Raw genomic sequence first — 24970 nt, 5'->3', positions numbered from 1 at the left:
GTGGATTTGGACCACTTCACACCCGTGAGGAAGGCTGCGATCAGAGGGCAGAAGGAGCAAGTGTTAGCAAGCATGTGGAGAAATCGGAACCCTCGTGCGCTGTCGGTGGGAACGTAACAGGTACAGGTGTAGGTGGAAAAATGGTATGGCCGGTCCTCAAAAAATGAAATGTAGAATTGCCACAGGCTCCAGAAATTCCACTCTGGGTGTATGTGCCCCCAGATTGAATGTAGGGTCTCGTAGATACTTGTACACCATTATTCACAGTAGCCGAAGGGCGGAAGCAACCCGAGTGTCCATCACCAGGCGAATGGATCAACCAAATGTGGTCTGTCCATACGATAGAATATTATTCAGACAAGGAGGGAAGCTCTAACACCTGCTAAACCACGGGTGGACCTTGAAGACATTTTGCTGGGATAAGGCAGACAAATATGTCAACTACCGTGTGATTCCAGTTATGTGATGTGTCCAGAGGAGTTAAGTTCATGGAAACAGAGGCGCCTGGGTGGCTCAGCGGTTTAGCGTCTGCTTTCGGCCCAGGGTGTGATCCTGGAGTCCCGGGTTCAAGTCCCACATCGGGCTCCTTGCCTGGAGCCTGCTTCTCCCTCTGCCTGTGTCTCTGCCTCCCTCTGTGTGTCTCTCATGAACAAATAAATAAAATCTTTTTTAAAAACTCATGGAAATAGTAGAATGGGGGTAATGGGGGGCCAGGGCTGAGGGGGATGGGAAGCTAGTGTTTATTGGGGACACTGTCAGTTGCAATGATGAGAAAGTTCTGGAAACGGTGGTGGTTGCACAGCAATGGGGATGTGCTTAATGCCACTGAGCTAGGCCCTTAAAAGTGGTTAAACTGAGAAATTGTGTGTATGTATGTATGTATGTATGTGTGTTGTGTGTTTGTGTGTGTGAATATGTATCCACAACATCAAAAACAGTGGATTTTGAGGATCCCTGCGTGGCTCAGCGGTTTGGTGCCTGCCTTCGGCCCAGGGCGTGATCCTGGAGTCCCAGGATTGAGTCCCACATGGGGCTCCCTGGCATGGAGCCTGCTTCTCCCTCTGCCTGTGTCTCTGCCTCTCTCTCTCTCTATCTGTGTCTCTCATAAATAAATAAATAAAATCTTAAAAAAAAAAAAGAGTGGATTTGGGAGAAGAATTTACAACAATGTGGGGCGACGTTTTAAAACACACAGTGAAATTCCGTAGTTAATTGTGAATTGCTCCTAAGGGTTGGGCAGCGGGTGGAATTACAATTATTAATTTTACTATTATTTACTAATAATTACTATTATTATTTTAGCTTTTCTGCTTTTTCCAAATTTTTAGAGAAAATATTACTATTATAGAGATATTTAAAACCCCAACCATTTTATACTGAGCCTGTCGGGGTTTTCAGAGTGCTTTCATGCTGGCACAGCTGGTCCGTGCAATGGTCCTCGAGGGAACCTGTTTGTGTTTAAGGAAACCAATGGGCCAGCTCAAATGCCATCTCCTGGAGCCCTCCTTTGTCTCACCAGCTGAGGACGAGCCATTCCTCCACACTGTAGTGGGGGTTCTGCTCAGTTCTCGGGGCCAGCCCCCCGCCAAGCACTGAGCACAGCATGGGGAGGGAAAGAGCCACGGTCCCTGCTTTATCGGAACTTCTAGTTTCATGACTAAAATAGACTCAAAGCAGAGAGTCCCAGGAGAAGATGCATTCATGAGCTGGGAGGAGTCTAGGAGGGGAAGATGCAGAAGGACTACTTGAGGGGTAGGAGAAGGCTTCTGTGGGGGTGGACATAGAGTTCTCCAAGAAAAAAGCAGGGAGAGGAGCTCCACAAGAGGGACTGGCATGTGCAAAGGCCCTGGGGTGAAGAGAAACAGGACACGCTGGAGGAGGCTCAGCCGTGGGAGGCTGGAGCTGGTTGTCTTCTAGGAATAAGACCTTAGACAGTCCCTTCACTAGCTTCCAGGGGAGCCACCCCGCCCACAAGTCTCCCCATTCCATACCTCGCCAAGATCTCAGGCTGGCGGGACAGCTCCATCACCGTGAATGCCAAATGATTGGCAGAGGTCTCGTGGCCTGTGGGAAAGGAGAACAGGACTTCCACATGGGCCCAGCCCCACTGCCTCTGAGACCCCCAAGCCATCGGTGGCAGTTCAGGCCCTCCCTTCTCCCCCTGCAGCTGAGCTGGGCACACAGATACGAAGGAGACAAGCTGCCACCCATAGAGCCCCTGTGCCAGCCAGTAAGTGGCCTCTGCCCCCATGCATCTGGTTTTCACACCCTTAAAGCTCATTCCTCCAACCATGCTTGAGCCTTGACTGGCCTGGAGGGATTTTCATCCCCAGTTTGCCCAAGACAAAGCTGAGGCTGAGAGTAGAGTGTCTCTCTCAGGCCACCCAACAGGAACTGGGATTCAAGTCAAACAAGGCTTCCCTGTGTTGTCTCCAGGCCGCAGGCACCACCCCTGAGGCCTGGAGAGGACGCACCTCCAGCGTCATGACTGGGCCGATGGGGGCTTCCCCCCGAGAGGGCACGGTTTGTGCAGGAGGACCAGTTCTGAGTTCTGGCTGCACCCGGTCCAGTCCAAAGCCTCCAGCTAGGCCAGGAAGGGAACACCTGAGTCCCATGCATTCCCTCTGCAGGGTAAGTGGCTTATTAGGTGGCAACCACTGCCAGCCAGGGGTCTGGCGGAGCCTATACTTGGTGGCCAGTAGGTGCAGTGTCTGCACACAGGGTACAGGGGTGGAGCTGTAGGGACTGAAGGGGGTCACTAAACCCTCATTGACGGGCTGGATGGAAGTCTGGGGAGCCCCTCCAGGCCCCTACTTTAGAGATGAGGAACCAGGCCTGGGGCCACAGCGCCAGCCCATGGAGAAGCCCTATCCAGCACCTGGGTTCCCAGCTCGCAGGACGAGGCCGGTCATTCTTTGTTCAGCCCACACTTTGTGAGTGTGGGAACAGGGAACAAGGCCCTGAAGTCTAGCTCTGACCCCAACTCTCTCCAGGGCATCTGGGATTCTGCGTGCACGTCCCTCCTCCTCCCCATCCTCTAGGTGGCCCTCCTCCTCTCTCAGGCCTTTTCTCCCTCTTGCGGGAGAGGCAGGCTTGCGTGCTCCCTCCTCCAAAAATCTACTAGCCCCTGGCTCACCAGGCCTGCAATCTGGCGAGGAAGACCTTGGGCCTCCTAGAATTGCCACAGTGAGTATAGGGTGTAACCCTGGGAGTCGTGGGCAGAGAAGAGCTCTGGGCGCCGTGGAGAGCTTCTACCTGGGAGCCTGGGGCAATCGGGCAATCACTGAGGGCTTCCCCAAAGAAGAGGTATGTGAGGAATCACTGAAGGATAAGTTTTCTGGATAAAGAAAGATGCTCAAAAATATTTGATGGGGGGTGCGTGGGCGGCTCAGTCGGTGAAGCATCTGCCTTTAGCTCAGGTCATGATCTCAGGGTCCTGGGATCAAGCCCCGTGTCAGGGCTCCCTGCTCAGCAAGGAGCCTGCTTCTCCCTCTGCCCCCCTACCTCCTCAGGCTCGCTCTCTCTCTCTCAAATAAATAAACAAAATCTCTAAAAAAATATTTGATGAGCGAAAGAATGAAGTTGCCTGGCACATCTTTTCGTGCTGGTCTAACGAGGGCCTCCCCACAAATCCTGAGTGGGGCGGAGCCCTGAGTCCACGCGGCCAAGCTCTGCTGAGCGCAGCAAGGCAGCTCCATGACCCCTCACAGTTGCCAGCTCCATGAGCAGCTCAGCGGCCCCCAAGAAGGCCCCCTGGACCTCCCCAAGCAGAGAGAACCCCCCCCCCCAGCTCAGCCCCTCAGCCCCTCAGCCCTGCAGCGGAGCTCTGTGCAGACAGCCCGAGACACCTCCCGGAGTCAAGGTTGAGGGGGGTGCCCGGTGGCCACCACCTCTGCAAAGCCCGAGCCCTCGGCCTCACCGCCCAGCTACCAACCAGCAATGAAGAAGGTGACGAAGTTGTCCAGCAGGATCTCATCGTCCTGGGCTCCCTCTTCAGCTGAAAGACAAGGAGGGTTCAGGGCCCAGCCGCAGACGCCTGCCTCCCTCGTGCCCCCCACCCCCTCCACCCGCCGCTCAGCAAACAACCAAAGCCCTTCTCCCCGAAGCCAGGGGGAGACCCCCGGAGTGGAGCGCGGTCAGCCGCCCCGACAGGTGGCACCCCTGCCGCCCGGCCCGGCCCACGGCCCACGTGGGAGCCCTCGGACCTTTGAGGATCTGTGTGAGGATGTCGGCAGGGACGTCCTCCCCCCTCTTCAGGGCCTCCCGGCGCCGCTGGACCCAGTCCTTGCCAACCTGGCGCAGAAAGCGAATGCTCTCTCGGATCTCGCGGAGCTGCTTCCACTTCCCTGGCATAAACTGAACAAGAACTCCCACTCAGGGCGCCGACCGAGCGCGTGGGTCAACCTCTCCCTCTCCCCCAGCTCCGAAACGCCTTTAGGAACCCACAGCAGCACCGGCAAGCTGGGAGGTGGGAAGACGGCAAGAACATTCTAGAACAGATAAAGTAGCCAAGGAGACTTCATCGACACGGCAGGCTGAGCCCAAACACCGCTCCCCCTTCCTGTACCAAATCCCTAGGTGGGATGGGAAGGATGCCCGGAAAATAAGAAGGGATCCCTGAAGGATGGAGGTGGCTAGGACTGTGTGGAAGGAGGAAACCAAGTGCAGAAAAGACGGGGTGGCATCAGGGGACTCCAAGCTCAGGGGCTGAAGTCCCCGGGACCAGGAGGGGGCCCTGGGCATCTATCTGGGAATCAAGGACCACCTTTCTCCTTTCTTCCTCCTTCATGCCAGGAGTGATGGCTGGAGCTGCAGCAGCCATCTTATAACAATGAGGTGATGTGCTGGAGACAGCGGAACAGAAAGACAAAATGTTCTGGAAACATCTGGCATTGTGGTGCTATCACAGCCACCCTAGATTGCCTGCTTCAGGATCATTTCACATGAGAGAAAGATTAACTCCGGGGCGCCTGCGTGGCTCAGCGGTTGAGTGTCTGCCTTCGGCCCAGGGCGTGATCCCAGGGTCCTGGGATCGAGTCCCACGTCGGGCTCCCTGCATGGGGCCTGCTTCTCCCTCTGCCTGTGTCTCTGCCTCTCTCTCTCTCTCTTTCTCTTTATCTGTGTCTCTCATGAATAAATAAACAAAATATTAAAAAAAAAAAAGATGAACTAATTTACTTAAACCACTTTGACTTTGATTCTCTACTTTAGGTGATGTTCGCAAATCCTGATTCAGAAGTCACTTCAATCATACCGGAACTCAAACCCCATTCTGGAAAAAGGTCACCGGAGGAGGTGCTCCGGCAAATTAGGACAAGGCCAGCTCTGGTGGCTGGTCACCGGAGGGGCTGGAGGCTGTACCTTCGCCAGCGTGTTGCGAGATGCGGTAATACCCTCCAGGATCAGTTTCACCTTCCGAGACAGAGGTTTCTGGGCCCCCAGCAGCATGCCTGTCTCCATCCCAAAAGCTGCCTGGGGGAGAGAGAAGGGCGAGGTCATCCCTGGGTGTGGGTGGGAAGACGAAGACGCGGAGCAGAACCTGGCACCGCTCAGCTAGAGACCCAGGCCCTGGGCTAAGGGTTTGTGCGCATCGTGTCGTCGACTCCTTACAATGACCCATGGTGATTCCAACCCTGTGGGATGTGGTGAGGACTACTAGCACACAGCAGCCACTCCACAAACCTTGGCTTCCTTCCTTGAGAAGATGCATTTCCCTAGAAATGGAGCCTTCCTTGGTGTCCCTTCTATCCCAGCCTCCCAGTGAATTACTGGGTGACAAGGACCCTTCAGTCACTAGGTCTGCATTCCAGCTGCCTGGGGTGCCCTTGGCTGGGTGGGGGGTTATTGGGCCACTGCTGGGCCTACCAGGGTGCAGAGCCAAGCCAGATACAGGGCAGGCACTAGGGGAAGAGGTAGGCTTTGGGCTGGGAGGCAGGCAGACCTGAGATCCAGTCCAGCTTCCGCCACTGACCAGACACAGGCCCGGTCCCCACACTCTCAGGGTCCATTTGCAGAGAATGAGTTAGTAGCTGCGGTCTCGCATGTGCTCGTTTTGAATATTCAAGGTGATATGAAGCTCTTCACCCAGAGAAGGGGCTGATGCGTGGAGGAGGAGGAGAGAGGAGGAATGCAAGGCAAGGGAGGAGGAGAGAAGAGCAGCCCTCCGCCCCATGTGGCACCCCTGCTCCCATGCCCAGCGGCCTCCCATCACCTTGGCCAGGATGTCCATGGTGGTGCAGGTCAGCATGTCCTGCATGGACACCGGGGTCTGCCCATCTGCCTTGGCCTCCAGAATCTCCACCAGCTGCTCGGCTTTCTCATTGAACGTTTCCATCAAGCTGACCAAGGAGCTGGGGAAACAGCATTTGTTGAGATAGCCAAGAAACTGGAAACAATTCAAATGTCTATCAACTGGTGAATGGATAATCAAAATGTGCTGTGTCCAGTACAATGGAATTTCATTTGATAATAAAAAAGGAAGTTCTGAGACATGCTTTGGCATGGATGACCCTCAGAAAGCTATGCTAAGTGAAAGAAGCCAGGCACAAAAGAGATGTTATACGATTCCATGTATAAGAAATGTCTGGAATATGAAAATCCATAGAGACGGAAAGTAGATTAGTGGTTGCCAGGTGCTGAGGTCACTGAAGGGAAACGGGGAGTGCCTGCTTTTTGGGGGGTGATGAAAGTATTCTAAAAATGGACCGTGGGATCCCTGAGTGGCGCAGCGGTTTGGCGCCTGCCTTTGGCCCAGGGCGCGATCCTGGAGACCCGGGATCGAATCCCACGTCGGGCTCCCGGTGCATGGAGCCTGCTTCTCCCTCTGCCTGTGTCTGTGCCTCTCTCTCTCTCTCTCTCTCTCTCTCTGTGACTATCATAAATAAATTTAAAAAATTAAAAATAAATAAATAAATAAATAAATAAATAAATAAATAAATAAAATAAAAATGGACCGTGGTGATGGTTGTGCAATTTTGTGAATTTACGAAAACTTACTTGATTTTAAGTGATGAATTGTATGGTATGGAAACCGTATCTCAATAAAAGTTATTTAAAAGGTAAAATGCTACCAAAAGTGAGAACTATAATAAAGAAAATAAAAAGCCGGGCAGCCCCAGTGGCTCAGTGGTTTAGCACCACCTTCAGCCCAGGGAGTGATCCTGGAAACATGGGATTGAGTCCCACTTCGGGCTCCCTGCATGGAGCCTGCTTCTCCCTCTGCCTGTGTCTCTGCCTCTCTCTCTCTCTCTCTCTCTCTCTCTCTCTCTCGTGTGTGTGTCTCTCATGAATAAATAAATAAAATCTTTAAAAAAAAAAAAAAAGAAAAGAAAAAGCCCGGGGGAGGAGTGATGAGGTCTGAGTGGGGAAGTTCTGGGACCCAGAACTCGCACCCCAGGCATCACTGTCACTTGTGTCACTTGGCCTTTGATGCTCAGCCTGCATCCCCAGCAGCCTGCTTTGCTCTCTCTCTCTCTCTCTCTACTAATGCCCCCACCTCTCTCCCTTCAGCCAGGGTGAGCCCCCGTCCCGTGAAGCCCACCCCCTTCCCAAGGCCTACCATCTTGGATCCACTCACCTGCGGCTGAAGGCCAGGTCCATGACCCTGCGCTGCTTGTGCCAGCGCTCATAGTCACATTCAGATACCAAGCCTTGGCCAAACAGTCTGCGGGAGACAAATGCTTGACATGAGAAACAGGGAGGGGGGAAAGGGGACTGATTGATGGCTTGATAGGGACAGGGTCACCTTTTGGGATGATGGAAATGTTCCTGAACTACTTAGTGGTGATGGTTACACCACACCATGAATGGACCACATGCCACTGAGTTGTAACCAACATGGTCAAAATGATGACTTTTGTGAATTTTGCCACAATCAGTCAATCAATAAGAAATTGGGAGATCACATGCCCCAACCTTGCAACCCCCTCAACCTGCCCACCTGCTATCCCGAGGGGAAAGAGGAGAAAGAAGGTGACAATGACAAGAGCGGTGGCTACCATTTAGGGGCATCTGCTGTGTGCCTCGCAGCCAGGGCTCGGGCCTTCATGCTACACCCAACACCCTGGGCCCCATGGCCCTCTGTTTGTAGCTAGGGGCTTTCCAGGCCCCCGCCCCCCCCGACCCCTCCTGGTGCCTTACCTCTCACCAAACACAGTCTGGATTGCGTGGTACATCTTGGAGTCCTTGTTGTACTTGGTGGACATCAGGAACTTCTAAACATCCCCAAAAAGCCAACATGAGCTCGTGCACCCATGAGAGGCTGCAAAGGACTCAGTAGTTTTCTGGGCTCTTGTGAAACACACCCCAACAATCCCTTTTAACTGAGTGCCCGCTGTGGTGTGAACACTTCGTCAAGCACAATCTCACCCTAACCCTGCAGAAGTCCTGTCTTCAAGCAATAGCATCTTGTTTGGGGATGAGGAAAGCAGGACATAGAGGAGTGAAGTGATATTCCTGTGGCAACACAGCTGGAGTGGTGCGGTGGGGGGTCCTCACTTCAATGCCCAAGCATGGCATGGCCCTCACACTACATCGCCTTCTAAATCATGAAAACAAGAAAAGGCAGGTGTTGCTCTGCAACCAGAGCAAGGGAAGGGAGAAGCCCAGAGGGAGGGCTTCTGAGATAAGGGAGAGACCCTGGGCACAGATTTAGTATCACTAGTGCCAACCCAGCCATAGGAGTCAAGGAAGGCTTCCTAGAGGAAAGATCAACTTGCTTATCACAAGCTGGATGGTAGCAATAATAACATTAGCTGACAGCTCTTGAACCAGTACAGTCAAGGGGTTAACAGCTCAGGCTGTGGAGTCAGCTGGTTTGAATTTGGATCCAGACTCAGCATCTTCACTCCACCACTTGCTAACTTTATGACCACAGGCAAACTACTCATCTCCTCTGCTTCCTCGTCTCACATATTGGGGATAAGAAGTGTGCCTGCCTGGAAAGGTTGCTGTAGAGAAAAATCTGCTCTATACGAAAAGTCTGAGAACACTGAGACACATCAGGTGTTCCATAAATGGCAGGTGCACATCTGCATCATCATGAGTGTAGCTCACTTAGTGTGCAGGCAACCCTAAGAGATAGGTGCCATTTTTATGCTCATCTTATATATGATGGAGAAACTGAGATTTTTAAATGCCCAAGGTCATGCACATGGTGAATGGTGGACATAGGATTTGAATCCAGGCAATTTGCTACAGGAGAGAGGGAAGAGAAGGCTGTGATGCAGGGAGGGGAAGCCCAGGTCATGTGCTGCCTTCAGGCAGAGTGACAAGTGGGGAGGCGCAGCAGGGGAGCTGGATCCCAGAGGCCTGCCTATGAATCACTGAACTTTACCCTGGAGGCACTAGGAAGCAGCAAGGCGATATCTCGACTGTACATTAATCCAGGAGCTTCTGGTATCTGGGAGCTTAGCTCAGAGGCCTAATATCAATTTTTCAGCTGAAAGAAAATGTCCAAAATGGCTGACTTTGGGTCATGAGCCATATCCTGGGGACCCCACCCTCACCCAAATGCTGTCATTTATAAACCAATTTATAAACCACTACCGTCTCCTGCAGGTTCTGTCCCCATGAGAGTAAAGGCCCAACTCCCAGGACCTCTCAAACATTTTTAAATAGTCCAAGGTCTGTGCCAACCCTCCCAACCTAAACTGAGGAGTCCCCACACTGAAGCACAGCAGCCTCAGCACAGACTCCAATCAGGGGTCCCCATAGTCAGGTGTCCCTGTGTCTGCTATCCCTGGGCCTGGGGATCCTTTGAAGGCCCAATGAGCTAGGTTTTGGGACATGAGGGGCATGTGGGACATCCTCAGCACCTTGCTCCCTTCCCTGGTTGTCCACACTGATTGCAATCTTCTGTGCACTAAGGGACAACTGCTGGGCACTTGCCCTGCTGCCATAAGCAATAAAAAACAATAGGTAGGTGCCTGGGTGGCTCAGTCTGCCTTTGGCTCAAGTCATGGTCCCAGAGTCCTGGGATTGAGCCCTGCATCCGGCTCCCTGCTCAGTGGACAGTCTACCCCTCCTTCTCCCTCTGCCCTTCTCCCTGCTTGTGCTGTTTCTCTCTCTCTCTCTCTCTCTCTCTCAAATAAATAAAATCTTTTTTAAAAAAGGCAAAATGCATGAAATGTCTCTTTTCAGATACTAATCAACAGGAAGTACAGGATTGTGAATCCTAAGAGAAGGAAAAGAGAAAAAAAAAAAAGATGTGAGCCTACGACCAAAGATTAATTACTCCAGCTTTCTGCAATTTCAGGATAAAGGCTCTAAAAGATAAAACTCAAGTATAGCCCAGCAGGCTTACCAAATTGATGAGACAGAAATCAGAGTCCAGACAGATCAGAGGAGACTAGAATTTGTAGAGCAGAGGAACTAAGGGGAGGGAGCTATGCATACAAAGGGCTCTTGTGCAGAAATCTGCATAGGATCCCTACACCTTTGGATGACTACCAACCTGGGCACATGTACAGTGAACACAAGACTAAGTTTAAAACAACTTCTGTGGATGCCTGGGTGGCTCAGTGGTTGAGCACCTGTCTTTGGCTCAGGTCATGATCCCAGGGTCCTGGGATCGTGTCCCACATCAGGCTCCATGCAGGGAGCCTACTTCTCCCTCTGCCTATGTCTCTGCTTCTCTCTCTGTGTCTCTCATGAATAAATAAATAAAATCTAAAAAAAAAAAAAAACTTCCAGGAAAAAGGAGGATTATTGAGTAATTATATGCTGAACGATTCTCAGAGCTTATGCAGGCCAAGTACTGTTCAAGTTCCCACTGGCCAGAGTTAAACCTCAGACATAAGGCCTTTACATGGTCCCCAGAAGAGTCACTCCTTAGTAGTGGGGCTAAGCTAATGCTAGAGTAAAATTCGACCCTAGACCAACCCTACAAGAGCCTTCAAGCAAACCTGGAAAGGATCAAACTGATCCACAGATAACTTTACCATCTGCCAAAATGGATTCCAGCACCCTTCAAAAGAATAAGACAAAATTGAGCACTCCAAAATGTACAACTGACAATGTTCAGGATCCAATATGAAATCACTAGACATGCCAAAGAGTGGAAAAATCTACCTACAACCAGGCCCAGAAATAACAGAGATGATGGAGTTTGCAGACAGGAACTTTTACACATTTGTTACAAATATTGAAAATATGCTCAAGTAGCCCACATATCCAAGAAGTTCAAAGACTCCTACGTAGCATTAACAAAGAGAACATGGGACAAAAGAAAAAAAAAAGAACATGGGACACCTGGGTGGCTCAGTGGTTAAGTGTCTGCTTTTGGCTCAGCACATGATCCTGGAGCCCTGGGATCAAGTCCTGCATTGGGCCCCCTGCATGGAGCCTGCTTCTTCCTCTGCCTATGTCTCTGCCTCTCTCTCTCTGTGTCTCTCATGAATAAATAAATAAAACCTTAAAAAAAAAGAACAGTACACCAAAGTGGATCATAATCAAATTCCTGACACCAGTGGTAAACAGAAAATCTTAAAAGTAAACAGAGATTAAGTAGTATTTTATTTGAAGATAGACTAAGTTAAAGATTATACTATAAATCCTAGGACAACTACTAAGAGAAAGAGAAGGAGATCTAATAAGCAAATAGTAGAGATAAAATAGAATACTGAAACATATTCAATCATGGGGATCCCTGGGTGGCTCAGCAGTTTAGAGCCTGTCTTCAGCCCAGGACATGATCCTGGAGTCCCAGGATTGAGTCTCACATCAGGCTCCCCATATGGAGCCTGCTTCTCCCTCTGCCTATGTCTCTGCCTCTCTCTCTCTCTCTGTATCTCTCATGACAAAATAAATAAAATCTTTAAAAAAAAACATATTCAATCCAAAAGAAGGCAAGAAAGGAGAAGAGGGGACAAACAACAGATAAGACGAGAGCAAATAACAGCATGGTAGCTGTAAACCTCAGCATTTCAATAATTACAATAAATATAAATAACCTAAGCACTCCAATTAAAAGGAAGAGATTTTGAGACTATAAAACAGCAAAATCCAACTATATGCTATTTATACAAAACCCACTCTAAATATAAAAACCCAGGGGGGCCTGGGTGGCTCAGTTGATTAAGTGTCTACCTTTGGCTCAGGACATGATCCCAGGGTCCTGGGATCGAGCCCCACATTGGGCTCCCAGCTTTGCCAGGAGGCCATTTCTCCCTCTCGACTCTACTCGTTCGTTCTCTCTCTCTCTCTCTCAAATAAATAAATTTTTAAAACAAACAAATAAATAAATATAAAAACCCAGAGATAGGTTAAAAATAAAAGGATAGCAAAAGATACACCAAGCAACACTAACTGGAGTGGCTCTGTTAATATTAGACAAAATGTCCTCAAGAAATGGAATATCACCAAGGATAAATTAGGAGGACATTTCTAAAGACACAAGGGTCAATTAATCACAAAGACACATCAGTCTTCAATGTGTGCACACCTAATAACAGAACTCCAAAATGCATGAAGCAAAATTGATAGAACCAAATACAGAAATAGAAAAACTCATGATTCTGGTTGGAGAGTTCAACATTCCTCTCCAAGTAATTGTTAAAACAACTACAGAAAATTAGTGAGGATTTAGAAGATTTGGTTAATACTATCAACCGACTTCTCGTAACTGATATTTCTAAAACATTCCATTCAACAATCATAGAATATACATTCTTTTTAAGTGCTCATAAACAGAGATGCCTGTGTGGCTCAGTGGTTAAGCATCTGTCTTGGCTCAGGGCATTATCCTGGAGCCCTGGGATCCAGTCCTACATCGGGCTCCCCATAGGGAGCCTGCTTCTCCCTCTGCCTGTGTCTCTGCCTCTCTCTCTGTGTATCTCATGAATAAATAAATTTTAAAAATCTTGGGCAGCCCCGGTGGCGCAGCGGTTTAGCGCCGCCTGCAGCCCCGGGCATGATCCTGGAGACCCGGGATCGAGTCCCACATCAGGCTCTCTGCATGGAGCCTGCTTCTCCCTCTGCCTGTGTCTCTGCCTCTCTCTCTCTGTGTCTCTATGAATAAATAAATAAAATCTTTAAAAAAAAAAATTTTAAAAATCTTTACATGCTCATAAACATTCACCAAGATGGACCATATATGAGGTCATAAAACAAGCTTCAATTCATTTGGGTGAATTGAATCATGAAGAGTATTTTCTCTGAACTCATAGAATAAAACTAGAAATCGAGCAGCCCTGGTGGCACAGCAGTTTAGCGCCAGCCTGCAGCCTGGGGTGTGATCCTGGAGACCCGGGATTGAGTCCCACGTCAGGCTTCCTGCATGGAGCCTGCTTCTCCCTCTGCCTGTGTCTCTGCCTCTCTCTCTCTCTCTCTCTCTCTCTGAATAAATAAATAAAATATTTAAAAAAAACGAATGAGGTTTAAAAAAAATTAAACTAGAAATCAATAACAAAAGGTATTTGGAAATACCATAATATTTAGAAATTGAATAACACACATCTAGATAATCCATGAATCAAAGAAGAAATCACAAGGGAAGTTAGAAAGTGTTTTGAGGGGCATCTGGGTGGCTCAATTGGTTAAGCATCTGCCTTCAGCACAAGTCATGATCCCGGAGTCCTGGGATTGAACCCTACATTGGGCTCCTTTCTCAGTGGGAGTCTGCTTCTCCCTCCACCCCTCCCCCTGCTCCTATGCTCTCTCACTCTGAAATAAATAAAGTCTTAAAAAAAAAAAAGAAAAAGAAACTGTTTTGAACCAAATGAAAATAAAAGTACAATATATTGAAATATATTGCTAATGTAGTACTTATGAGGAGATGTTCGGCTGTAAGTGCTTATATTAGAAAAGAAACAAGGTCTAAAATCAAGTTTCTAAACTCCCACCTTAAAAAATTTGAACAAGAACAAATTAAACTCAAAATGGAAATAATAAAGAGCAGAAGGAAGGAAAAGAAATCATAAAGGAGGGAAAGGAAATAACAAAGAGCAGAAAGGAAACACTAAAGAGCAGAAATCAATAAAACAGAAAATGGACAAACAATGGAGAAATCCAATAAAACCAAAAACAGGTTCTTTGAAGAGATGAATAAAATTGATAAACCTTTAAGCCTGATTAAGAAAATAAGAGAAAACCCAAATTACTGTCTGCAGGAATGAGAGAGGGTATAGCACCACAGAGCCAGTAGACATGAAAAAGTTAATCAATAAATATTATGGACAACTTTATATCAATAATTTTAACAATTAGATGAAATGGACAAATGCCTTGAAAGACACAAATTACCTAAACCCAAGAAAAACAGAAAATTGGAATGGCCATAAATCACTTAATTAAAACAAAACAAAAGGTGCTTCCTTCAGAGAAAATGCCAGGCCCAGATGGCTCCACCAGTGAGTCCTATCAAACATTCAAGGAAGAAATGACACCACGTCATACAAACTCTTTCAGAAAACAGAGAAAGGGGGACATTCCCAACTCCTCTTTCAAGGTCTATTGATCCAAAACCAGACAAAGGAATTATAAGAAAATAATAAATATAGAAACAAAAATTCTTAGCAGAAGATGAGCAAATTTTATCATGACCGGGAATGCAAGGTTGGTTTAACGCTTGAATATTAACCAATGCAACTCATCATATTAACATATATGGTTCAACTTTTTTCATTGAGCGTCATGAAGTTCTTTGTATATGGTTTTTGGTAGCATGCTTGAAAAATCTTAAACTGTGTCCATATTTGAAATTAAACTTTTAAAAATGATTTTTAGCATCCTGTTAGAGACACCATGGTCGTTCAGCTTTTCTCCTGATCTGGACCGTAAGTTGCATTCTCCCGCTCTCATGCCAAGAACCACCCTGCACATCTGCTGCGTACCCACTGTGAGAAATGAAGCACTGTCATTTATTCCCTGTGAGGATTAAATGGGTTAATATAATGAAATACACAAAGAAGTGCATTTAAGTGTCTTTTGCCCCTTTATTAAATAAATATTTGTGTAAATGAATATTTATTAAATAAATCAATGGCTATTTAATCCTCACAATAGCCCAGAGACAGAGGGGTTATGATCCCTACCCTGAAGATGAAAGAACCAAGGCTGAGGGAGGTTAGCTAGCTAAATGTGTGTGCACCCCCTGGGCAAAACTCCCAAACAGTGGGTGGTCAGAGAGAAAGATGCCATACGTTTTTGGATCCTTGGGAAACCAGCCCAAACTCTGGTGCCTCTGGGACAATTTCCCCACAGTCCCTGGGGTCAAGTTTCATGCCCACAACCCAGGGAAGGGAAGGCCCCTCCCCATGGAATCCACTCTGCTTCCTACCTTGACCGACTCAGGGCTTGTGACGATGACCGAGGTTTTGTGGAAGACGTTGACCCGCACAACGGGGCCATACTTCTTAGCCCTGGAAACCAGAATGACCCAAAGGAAGTTGTCAGCTATGGGAGAGGTGACTATCATCCTCACTACCCAGCAGGAGGATCAGGGTGTCCCATCCCAGGAGGGGCTTGACATGGTCTCTCTGCTGGGTCACACCCCCCACTGGTCTCAGTTCCCACATCCATAGAAGTAGGGTTGCTACACTCCTCCTTTGCTGGGAACCAAGCGATATCGTGCCTTCGAAAATGCTTTTGCAAGTGTAAAGCACCATTGTCTACACTGACTATGACCGAGTCACACACCCCACCCAGCTCACAGATGAAGAAACTGAGGCTCAGAGTTTCTCATGGCCGGTCTCAGGTCACACCGCTGGTGAAAGGCAGAGTCAGCTGCTTTCTGAACCAGCCTCTCCTACCTCTCCACTCAGGGGAGGAACTTTGGGGGTGGGAGTGACCTGTCCCGAGCGGGGGGAAGTGTGTACGCTGACCGGGGGGGGGGGGGGGCGGGGGGGTGAGGCATGAGGGCCCTGGGCTGGAGTAAGGGCAACAAACGACAATCAGGACTCACCAATCCAAAAACACATCTTGGAGCACGCGGCCACAAACCTCATCCTTTTTCCAGAAGTAGGGGAGGTGTCCTAGAAGGAAACTAGAAGAAACAGGAAACGTTAAGATCACCAGAAGTCACCATTAAAGAGTGCTCCCTCCCCCCGCAGGACTCCGGGAGGTCGGCGTCATTAGGCCCACTTCGCAGATGGGAGGACTGAGGCCCAAGGAGTTGTGGCACTGGCTCCGGGGCACCTGGCGGTTGGAATGCAGGCAGGATGCAAACCCAGGTCTGGCCAGCTCCAGAGCTTTCCATAGAGGGGAGATGGAGAAGGATGAAACCATCTCCCTGGTGCAGAGGCCAGGGGCTGGCACATCCAAAGTGAACAATGGTATTGTGTGCAATTACCTTGACACATCCACGGAACACTCACTACATGCTGGGCACCATTCCACCCCTCTTTCCACCTGAGCCGCCCCCACCACCTGGAGGAAGGTAGTTTGTTAGCCACAGGCAGGGGAGCTGCAGCCAGAGAGGTGGTCATCAGCCCACCATGGCACGGCTAGGACGGGGTCACCCCAAGGTCCTTCTCACCCAGGGATTGTTTAGTCATGCTCAGTCTGCAGTGCAGATGTGTAAGTCTGGTGTGATCACCACAATGTGAACAAGTCTGTCTGGTGTCACCTTGTGGCACATTTTTAAGGTGTTTCCTATCTCCCGTGTGACTTATTCCAGACAAGCTCACTTACTACACCATCTAGAGTGAGTTTTCTGGGTCAGAGACCTCACCTTTCCTGGAGGGAGATAGAGAGCAAATAAACAAATAAGTAAGTAAGTATGAAGTCGGAGAGTGATGGGAGAAAAATCAGGGGGTTAGGTAATCAGAGGTGGAGATAGGACGGGGGTTGTTATTTTCTGCAGGCGGGTCAGGAAATGTCCCTCTAAGAAGGTAACATTTGGGCTGTAATAAGTGAGAGACTTGGCTGCCCAGGTATGTAGGGGAAGAGCATTCCAGGCAAAGGGAAGAGCAGGTGCCAAGGTCCTGAGGTAGGAGTGTGCTTGGTAAGTTTGAAGAACAGGGAGAAGGTGTTGAGGCTGGAGAGGAGTGTTTGAGGGCGATGTGGCACGGGATGGGGTCCTCAAGGTAGGGGGCAGATCACCAACAGCCTTGTGCACTGTTGTTGAAACTTTTGCTTTGACCTTGAAATGGGGGCCACTGGAGGGTTTTGAGTGGAGCAGAGACAGGGTCTGACGGGTTTCTAAGGGCTCATCTCACGGCTGCTGTGCTGAGAGTATATGGGGCGGGTGGGGGCAGGAATGGAGGCAGGGACACCAGTGAGGGGCTGTGAGAGGGGACAGGGCTCAGACCCGTGCAGGCGAGAACCCGGTTTCCAGTGCGTGTTGTCGGAGGAGCCAAGCGGACTTGCTGTGGGTGTGGGTGTGAGAGCGCTGTCAGGCTGAGCCAAGTCTCCTGGCCTGAGCATTACAAGGATGGATGGGGCTGCCACTTACTAAGGCGAGGAGGCCTGAGAAGGAGCTGGTGGGGGGCAGCAGGCCCCATCATGCCCTTGTCCGTGCGGGCAGGTGGGGTTTTGAGGGCCAGCACTGAGGCTCTGCCTGCAGGAAGGGGGGGCCTGAAGTTCCAGCTTGCCACCCCCCTCCCCAGCAGCCTCCACAGATGACCCTGCGACCTCCACCTGGGTGGGGTCAGCTCCCAGAGCTCCCCGGGGAGGGGGGGTTTGCACCTCTGTTGCTCCCAGAGGTAACCTGCTCTACTGGCTTTCTGACCTGCCAGGCTAGAGATGTGAACAGGACAGTCCTCAGCAGAGAGGCGGCACTCACAGCCCAGCAACTGGATTAGACCACAAGGGGGGGCGAGTGTAGACAGAGAAGAGACCCCAGGACTGAGTCAGGCGGTCAGGCAGCAAAGGGACCACCGGCCAGGGAGACTGAGCCGGAGCCGCTGGGGAGGCCCAAGGAGAGCCAGGGGTGTGGAGTGGGGAGCCTACGGAGAGAGCGGGACAGGGGAGGGGCTGGCACTACCCCAGGCTGCCCTGGGCCCGGGCAAGAGCAGGACGGAAGCGCTACCCTGGGCGCAGCTCCCGGGAGGTCACTCGGCCAAAGCAGGGTGGGCAGAGAGGTGGGTGCCAGAGCCCCAGGGGGTGGCAGGCCCAAGAGAGGGAAGGAAGGATGGGGCCCAAAGATAGACAGGCTTGGGGTGGGTGCTGAGGGGGTGCAGAGACAGGGGGTGGCATTTGGAGGGAATGGGAAGGGAAGAGATGGATTTTTTTGTGTGTGTTTTTTTTGTTGTTTTTGTTTTACAACATGTTATATAAAAATCAGAATGATGCAGGAGACAAGGAAAACTGATGGCACAGGAGGGGGGCCTGGCTGGGGCCAGGGTTGCTGAACCGAGGGGACGGCTCCCCGTGGCCAGAAGCACTGAGGTCCCCGTGGGAAGGGCGCGTGGGCCCTGGGAAGGGATGGGGGTAGCTGGCGGTGGCGGCACAGCCCTGGAAGGAAGTTCTCTCAGGCTGCTCCATTTACTCAGGGAAGTAGGAGGCAAGAAGAAAGGCTGGGAGTGGGGATCGAGGGGGAGGTGGCAGGAACTGAAGAGAAGCAAGAAACACTTCAAGAGTGGGCGGCAAATGCACGAGGAAGGAAGTGCAGGGCGGCTGCCGGGCAGCTGAAGCCCACGGGGGTGAGCGGCCCTGAACTTCCGCTGCTCCACCAGTCCCACACGACTGGCTGTATTTCCAGAATAATCTGGTATCCAGGGTCACTCCCTACAGCTGCCCGTTTGGGGAGAATGTTCTTTTGGGGACCACCTGAGTGAGAACAGGATCTAGGCGTTCCTCACTGTCCCAGGCCTGTCTGGGAGCCTCCGCCGTAAGCACGGGGGCCCACGGCCACCTGGGGGAGAAGGTGAGTGACACCCCAAGAGGGCCAAGGGGACAGAGGAGTGTGGGGTCCCACTGCCGGGCACGGATGGAAACTAAAACCTCTTCCCTCCGACCCCTGCAGGGGGCGCTGGGGAGCCAAAGGCAGGGCAGGAAGACCAGGTGTTGGAAATAGGTAAGGGATGCAGAATTCCCAGGAGGTGGAACCTGGGATGGGGCTGGGGGCGGACAGAGGCAGGCCCCTGCTGGCAGGCTGAGCATGACAGGGCTGCCCCCGGGAGACAGAGGCGGGTGAGAATCCTCCGCCCTGCCGGGTCCGTGGCACATGCAGTTTCCCATAACACTGTGGTTGGCACAGCGGCAATCCAAGGTTTCCTGAGGGCAAAGTCTTGGATCGTAAAGAAGCAGAGGTCACCTGGAGGGTCCACTGTGAGGCCAGCCCCAAGGATGAAGGGAGCCCACACAGTGGCTGGGGGGGGGACACCTCCAGGAGTGAGGGTGAGTGGCCATGACTGTGCCCCATGCCAGTGGGAGGGGTGGTGAGTGCTCAGCTGGGCACCCAAGGTTGGGTGCGCCACCCAACAGAGCCAGTAAGGGGTGGGGTCTCCACCATCGCCAGGAGCCAAAGGGCCATTTGTTGAACGGGCCCCACCTGGGGCAGTTTGGCAAGTGGGAACGGGAGTAGGGAACCAGTGCCACCCAAGAGTCGCACTTGAAAAACTTATTCTGCAATAAATAAAAACTGGAAGAGAGAGACGCTCTCTTGACAACTTTCTGTTGTCAAGTTTACATTCATCCCACGCTGCCAGGAGAGTGGGGGCTGATGAGGAAGCTGAGAGCAGTGACAGGGAAATGAAGAAATCACAAGTGTTTGTGTGGGACCCAAAGGTGGGGTCTGAGTTTTCAGCCGCTACACGGATGGTTGCAGTAGGATGTTGTGTGTGGGGAACTCCAGGAGGGTATCCTGGAGGAGAGGGCATCCTGGTGACACCTGCTGGATAAGGAGGAAGATGGGTAGGGGTGGGGAGAGCACAGCAGCTGCTCCTTGTAAGGCAGAGGGATCCTTGCCTGAAAGTTGGCAAAGCCTGGAAGCAACCAAGGGGCAAACGTTACTACCAGAGACCCGATATGTACACTTCTTGCCAACCATGGTGTTGCCAATCACGGTTTGAGGATCCAGGCTTTGGATACCAAAGCATGAGCTAGAAGAGGCTCCAGAACTTTCATTTAGCACAGGTTTATATGTGACCACCAAACAACTGTTAATCCCAAATCTTTTTGCATATGCATCGTTCAGTTCACCTCCTTAGAATAAAGAGCCCAACTATAATTACGTTTAATTATATAATTAGTATTATATAATTAACCTCCTCCCATTCTCCCACCCACCCACACGCACCTGTAGGTCACACGTCGCTTCTGCAGTGTAGGACTCAGGGGAGAAATCGGGCATAAGAGGGAAGAAATACAGACACATACTACTACAAGGATGAACCTTGAAATCATGATGCTGAGTGAAAAAAGCCAGCCACAAAAAGGCCACAGATTGTATGATTCCATTTATGTGTAACATCCAGACAAATCTAGAAAACAGATTAGTGGTTGCCTAGGGCTGGGGGGTGAGGGGTGGGGGGGGAGGTGAGGCGTGACAACTAACGGGTGCTGGGTTTCTGTTTGGGGGATGAAAATGTTCTGGAACCAGTGGTTAAGAATGATATACTCTGTCACTATACTAAAAAGTACTCATTGGACCCTTTAAGAGGGTAAATTTTATGGCATAATTTCATTTTAAAAATGCAATTTAAAAAAATGATAAAGGCGAGGGGCAGAAAGGGGCTTGATTTAAGGTTCTGCCTTCTTGAGACAAAGAGACTTAGACCAGATCTGCAGTGCTTGAAGCACTTGGGTTTACGAGAAGACCAAGTCACGGTGAGACCTAGCCGAACAAGCACAAAGCTCATTCAATCCCAAGCTGTCGATGGCTGGTTTGCAAAGTTGGAAGGGTGACAGTGTACCTAACAGAACTGGTAGGCGACTTCCACCATCCACTTTGAATCACTGTTTATCGAGTATCTACTATGCCTGTACCAGCTGCTGCCGCTGCTGTGCCAGATGTCAGGGACAAAGCAGTGAACAAGACAGACACAGGCCTATGGGAGAGACAGACACTTAACAAAAGGTTGCACAAATAATTACCCAACTCTTACAATGACATAGAGTTCACAAAATGAACATGATATATTCGGGCACGGAAGCAGGTGGGAACCTCCCTGAGGAGTTAGCATGGAAGCCTCGCCTGGAAGGTGAGGGGAAGAACCATCTAGGTGGCATGGAAGACAGAGCTGCTAAGCATGGGGAAAGGAAGACCCCAAGGTGGGCGAGGGCACCTGGGAAGACAGAGGGCCAGCAGGGGGGAACAATCGCCTCCCTGTATCACCAGCCACAGAGATCTTTCCCAAAACCACCAAACAGGGATTCAGGCTTCCGATGCCAGGTCATCTGGCTTGTGCTGGAGGTGGGCACCTTCCAGAAGGTTCATGTCCTGAGGTTTTAAAAAGCGTGTCTACTACCATTGTTTATTCATTCATTCAACAAATATTTATTGAGCGTCTGCAATGTGCCAGGTGCTGGGGATACACGAGCGAACACACAGCATCCCTGCCCTCCCGGGGCTCACATTCTAAAGGGGGAGACAGACACAGTCAACAAGTGAACAGACAGTCAACAAGTGAACAGAAGGTAACTTCAGGGGTGATGGCCCCTTAAGGAGTTGCGGGCTAGGTGGGCTTTACACAGGGTGGACAGGGAAGAGCACGACCCTGGAGCTGCAGGAGGGGGGTTGCAGTGAGCAAGCAAGGGAGGGGGGTGATGAGAACAGTACAGAGTGGGGTTCTGAGAACTCAGCAGGGGCCTTGCTGGCCACAGAACGGACTTAATCTAGAATTTAGATTTCCTTCTCAAGTGATGGAAAGCTTTTGGAGCAGAGAAATGACACATTTGATTTAAGCTTCAGAAAGGTCATTTGATTTAAGCTTCAGAAAGGTAAGCTTCTGGTTGGGGGGTGGGGGAGGCAACGCTAGGTGGGGGTAGGGGACAAGGATGGATGGAAGTGCTAAGCAGAAGACAAAAAGGGTACATATACCAGGACAGAAATACAAAGGGGAATGTGACCAAAGGAAAGTGTGTTCCGATCCAGGTGGAGTGACCCCGTTCCAAGTCCCAAAGTTAAGAGCGCCCACTTCAGAGCCAAGGCGGACCCCGGGCTGAAATCTAGGCTTACCGACTGTGTGACCTTGGGCAGGTGACTTTGCCTCTGCGCGCCTCAGTCTCCTCGTCTGAACGATGGGGTAACAATAGCGCCTACCTAACAGGGCTGTCGCTGCCATCACGTTTGTGGGGCCCAGCAGAGCGCGGTGGGCGCCGAGCAGCTGCTGCGGCTGTGAGTAATTTGTTACTAAGAATAGTTAGCGCCCCTCTCCCGGCCGCCGCCTCCCAGCGGCCACGCGCAACCGCGAGGCTGGACCCCCGGCCCCACGCCGGCTTGGACGCGCCCCCCGGCCCCCTCTCGAGCGCCCCATCCAGGCCCCCGCCCCCACCCCCCGCTCACCTGGGCCGCGGCGGCCCGGGGATGTGCTCGTAGCGGCTGCGAGCGCGGTGCACGAAGGTGCAGCAGAGGCCGAAGGCGACCAGGACGGCGCTGCCGAGCAGCAGCAGCAGCCCGGGGCTCATGGCTCCCGGGCAGGCCAGGCCAGGGTCGGGGCCGGGCACCGAGGGGGCGGGAGGCCGGAGCCGACTCAGCTGTCAGCGCCGCGCGCCGCCTCGGCCCCAGGCCCGGCGCGACCCAGCACCGCCCACTCCCGCTCGGCTCCGCCCCCGCCGGCCCGACCCCGCCCAGGGCGCTCCGGCCCCGCCAACCGCGTCTCCGCCTCCGCCTCCAGCTCCCGGGCCCCGCCCCCGGCCCCGCCCCGGCCCCGCCCCGCTCCGGCCCAGGCCCCGCCCAGAGCACGGGATTTCCGCCAATCACGACGCCGCTTCTGGCTCAGACCCCCGGGCCCCGCCCTCTCCCCGCCTCCCCAGGCCCCGCCTCCCTAGGCCCCGCCCCCGGCCCCTCCAGCTCCGTTCCCACGGCGGCTCCGCCCAGAACGCGTTGTCCTTGGCAACCCCGATTCCTCCGCGCTTCCTGCCCCGGCGGCGGTGTTGGGTCCCGCTGGCTGGTTCCGCTCTCTCGGGCGCCTGCAAATAACGGCTCTCTCCGGTGCTAGGCCCCTTCCCGGGAACCCCATCCCAGCCTCCAGGCCTCCGACTGTTCCCACACCCTCTCTCGAACCCCCAACCCCCAAAGCTCGTGCCCCCTGCCTGGCCGGTCCCCGCGGCGCCCACGGGGCAGGTGGCGAGGACCCCGGGGACGCAGGGAGGTGGTGTCTGCAAATGAGGAGCGCACAGCTGGACCAGGGTCTGCCCTCCCGGCGTCTGGGCGCCTCCAGAACCTCCCAGACCCAGGAACAGCCGGGTCGGAGGCGTCGACCCAGGTCCAAAGGAGCCGCAGGTGGGGCCCGTGCAAATCTGGGTGCGCAAGGTGGCCCTGGAGGGAAGGCGACACATGTGCCCGCGGGGACCATAGGGTATCTGTGAAGTACTAGCCGAGCCTTCCGTTTATGTAACCCGCTTCTCCCCACCCGTCCGGGTGTGACAGAGCAAGCCCAGCTCTGCACTCCCAGTTCTCACCCCTCCACTGGGGAGGCCACCCAGACTGGGAGCAGCGGATGGGAAGGGCCGAGTGTGCACACTCCTGGTACCGGTAAAGCTCCAACGGGCTGGGAAGGAGGCGCCCAAAGACTGAGGCTGCCGGGTGCCTGGGAAGGGGACATGCCCCTACCCCATTCGTGGGCCGGTCCCGGAGAGGTTTGGGGGGCTGGGAAACAGAGGTCTGTGTACCTCTTTCCCCAAGGCAGCCAGGGACGATCCTCCCGTCAGGGCCATGACTGTGAGGGTTCTGTGCCCTGCAGGGTGATGGGGAGCACCACGCTTTAGCAGCTGGACCTAGGGACGCCTGGGTGGCTCAGTGGTGGAGCGTCTGCCTTTGGCTCAGGGCGTGATCCGGGGTTCCTCATGGGGCTCCCCGCTTGGAGCCTGCTTCTCCCTCTGCCTGTGTCTGTGCCTCTCTCTGTGTCGCTCATGAATAAATAAAATCTTAAAACAACAACAAAAGCTGGACCCAGAGAATTTCTGTCCCTGGACCCCCACAACCCGGGTGTCCATCCTTCCCACCCAGCCCACCCACCTCAGGGAGCTGGACACCACTAGTCTGGGGCTCAGAGGCATTGGCTTGCCGTGGTGCCTGCCCCCATGTGGCGGTAAGAAGCAGCCACTGGCTGGCCCTGCTTAGAGAGGGTGGGTGGGGGTGGGCAGGTTAGAGAGCCCCTGCTGGGCTGTGAAAGCTCCAGGAGCTGGGGGCAATCTGGACGGAGGACCCCCAACCATTGTTTTTTTGAGGACAGGGCCAGATCCTAAACTGCTCTGGGCACAGGCTGGGGTCTCACACGAGGCGGGCATGGGGAAGCCTCAGGGTACTTCCGTGAGCCTGAGCCTGTCCAACTAGAGCGAAGTTGAGGAATGGGCCTTAACATTCTCTGGTGCATCACTCAACACCGGTAACCTCTAGCTCAATGCGACCATGGCCCCACTGGCATTTCTGCCCACAGGACACCCCTGTCGCTGACTGGGGCGAGTCAACAGTATCTCCTCCTCATGTATCAAGTCTACTGCTGTCCCACTGCCACCTCATCTGATTCTCCAGCTCTCCTGTGATCAGGTGGGGAGTGATGAGAGAGAGGGCACCCCAAGGCTGGGGTGGGTCTCCGCGCCCTTCGCCTGGGCAGGCAGCACTACAAGCCGCCAGCAGAGGGAGCTGCCTGGAAGCACGTGGCCAACCACCTGGCCCTTCGCAGGAAAGGTCTAGACTCCAGGGTCCTCAATGTGGTAGCCACTGGCCACAGGTGCCAGTCCAGCCACTTGAAACATGGCTAGTCCAAGCTGAGATGTTGTGTGTGTGTAGAACAGACACTGGATTACACTAATTGGATATAAAAAATGTTTTTAAAATCTCATTAATGTCTGTATATTAACTGATAAAATGATAATTGTCAAATATGCTGGGTTAAAGAAAATATCTTATTAAAATTCATTTCAC

The 24970-nt window shown here is 52.1% G+C and overlaps 1 protein-coding gene and 1 long non-coding RNA gene across 2 annotated transcripts in view; one reads left to right on the top strand and one right to left on the bottom strand.

The window, feature by feature from the left end:
- LOC112657091 (cholesterol 24-hydroxylase) overlaps positions 1-22621 on the bottom strand; it is a 28768-nt gene extending 6147 nt beyond the window's left edge. Inside the window, exons 1-10 of the mRNA XM_025442912.3 lie at positions 22388-22621; positions 15902-15982; positions 15278-15359; positions 8140-8213; positions 7577-7663; positions 6212-6350; positions 5362-5472; positions 4206-4356; positions 3935-3997; positions 1992-2064 (exon numbers count right to left, since the gene is read on the bottom strand). Coding sequence (XP_025298697.1) covers positions 1992-2064; positions 3935-3997; positions 4206-4356; positions 5362-5472; positions 6212-6350; positions 7577-7663; positions 8140-8213; positions 15278-15359; positions 15902-15982; positions 22388-22509 — 983 coding nt within the window. The 5' untranslated portion in view covers positions 22510-22621. The remainder of the gene's footprint in view (positions 1-1991; positions 2065-3934; positions 3998-4205; positions 4357-5361; positions 5473-6211; positions 6351-7576; positions 7664-8139; positions 8214-15277; positions 15360-15901; positions 15983-22387) is intronic.
- LOC112657093 (uncharacterized) lies at positions 21393-24964 on the top strand. The gene is made up of 3 exons (XR_003134861.3): positions 21393-21519; positions 21977-22219; positions 24483-24964. It is a non-coding gene; the product is annotated as an uncharacterized LOC112657093 (long non-coding RNA).
- The last annotated feature ends 6 nt before the right edge of the window (positions 24965-24970 follow it).

Source organism: Canis lupus, chromosome 8 (genome assembly GCF_003254725.2).
Source record: "Canis lupus dingo isolate Sandy chromosome 8, ASM325472v2, whole genome shotgun sequence".
NCBI lineage: Eukaryota > Metazoa > Chordata > Mammalia > Carnivora > Canidae > Canis > Canis lupus.
The sequence above is the reverse complement of the archived record's forward strand: the minus strand, read 5'-3'. Positions and strand labels throughout refer to the sequence as shown.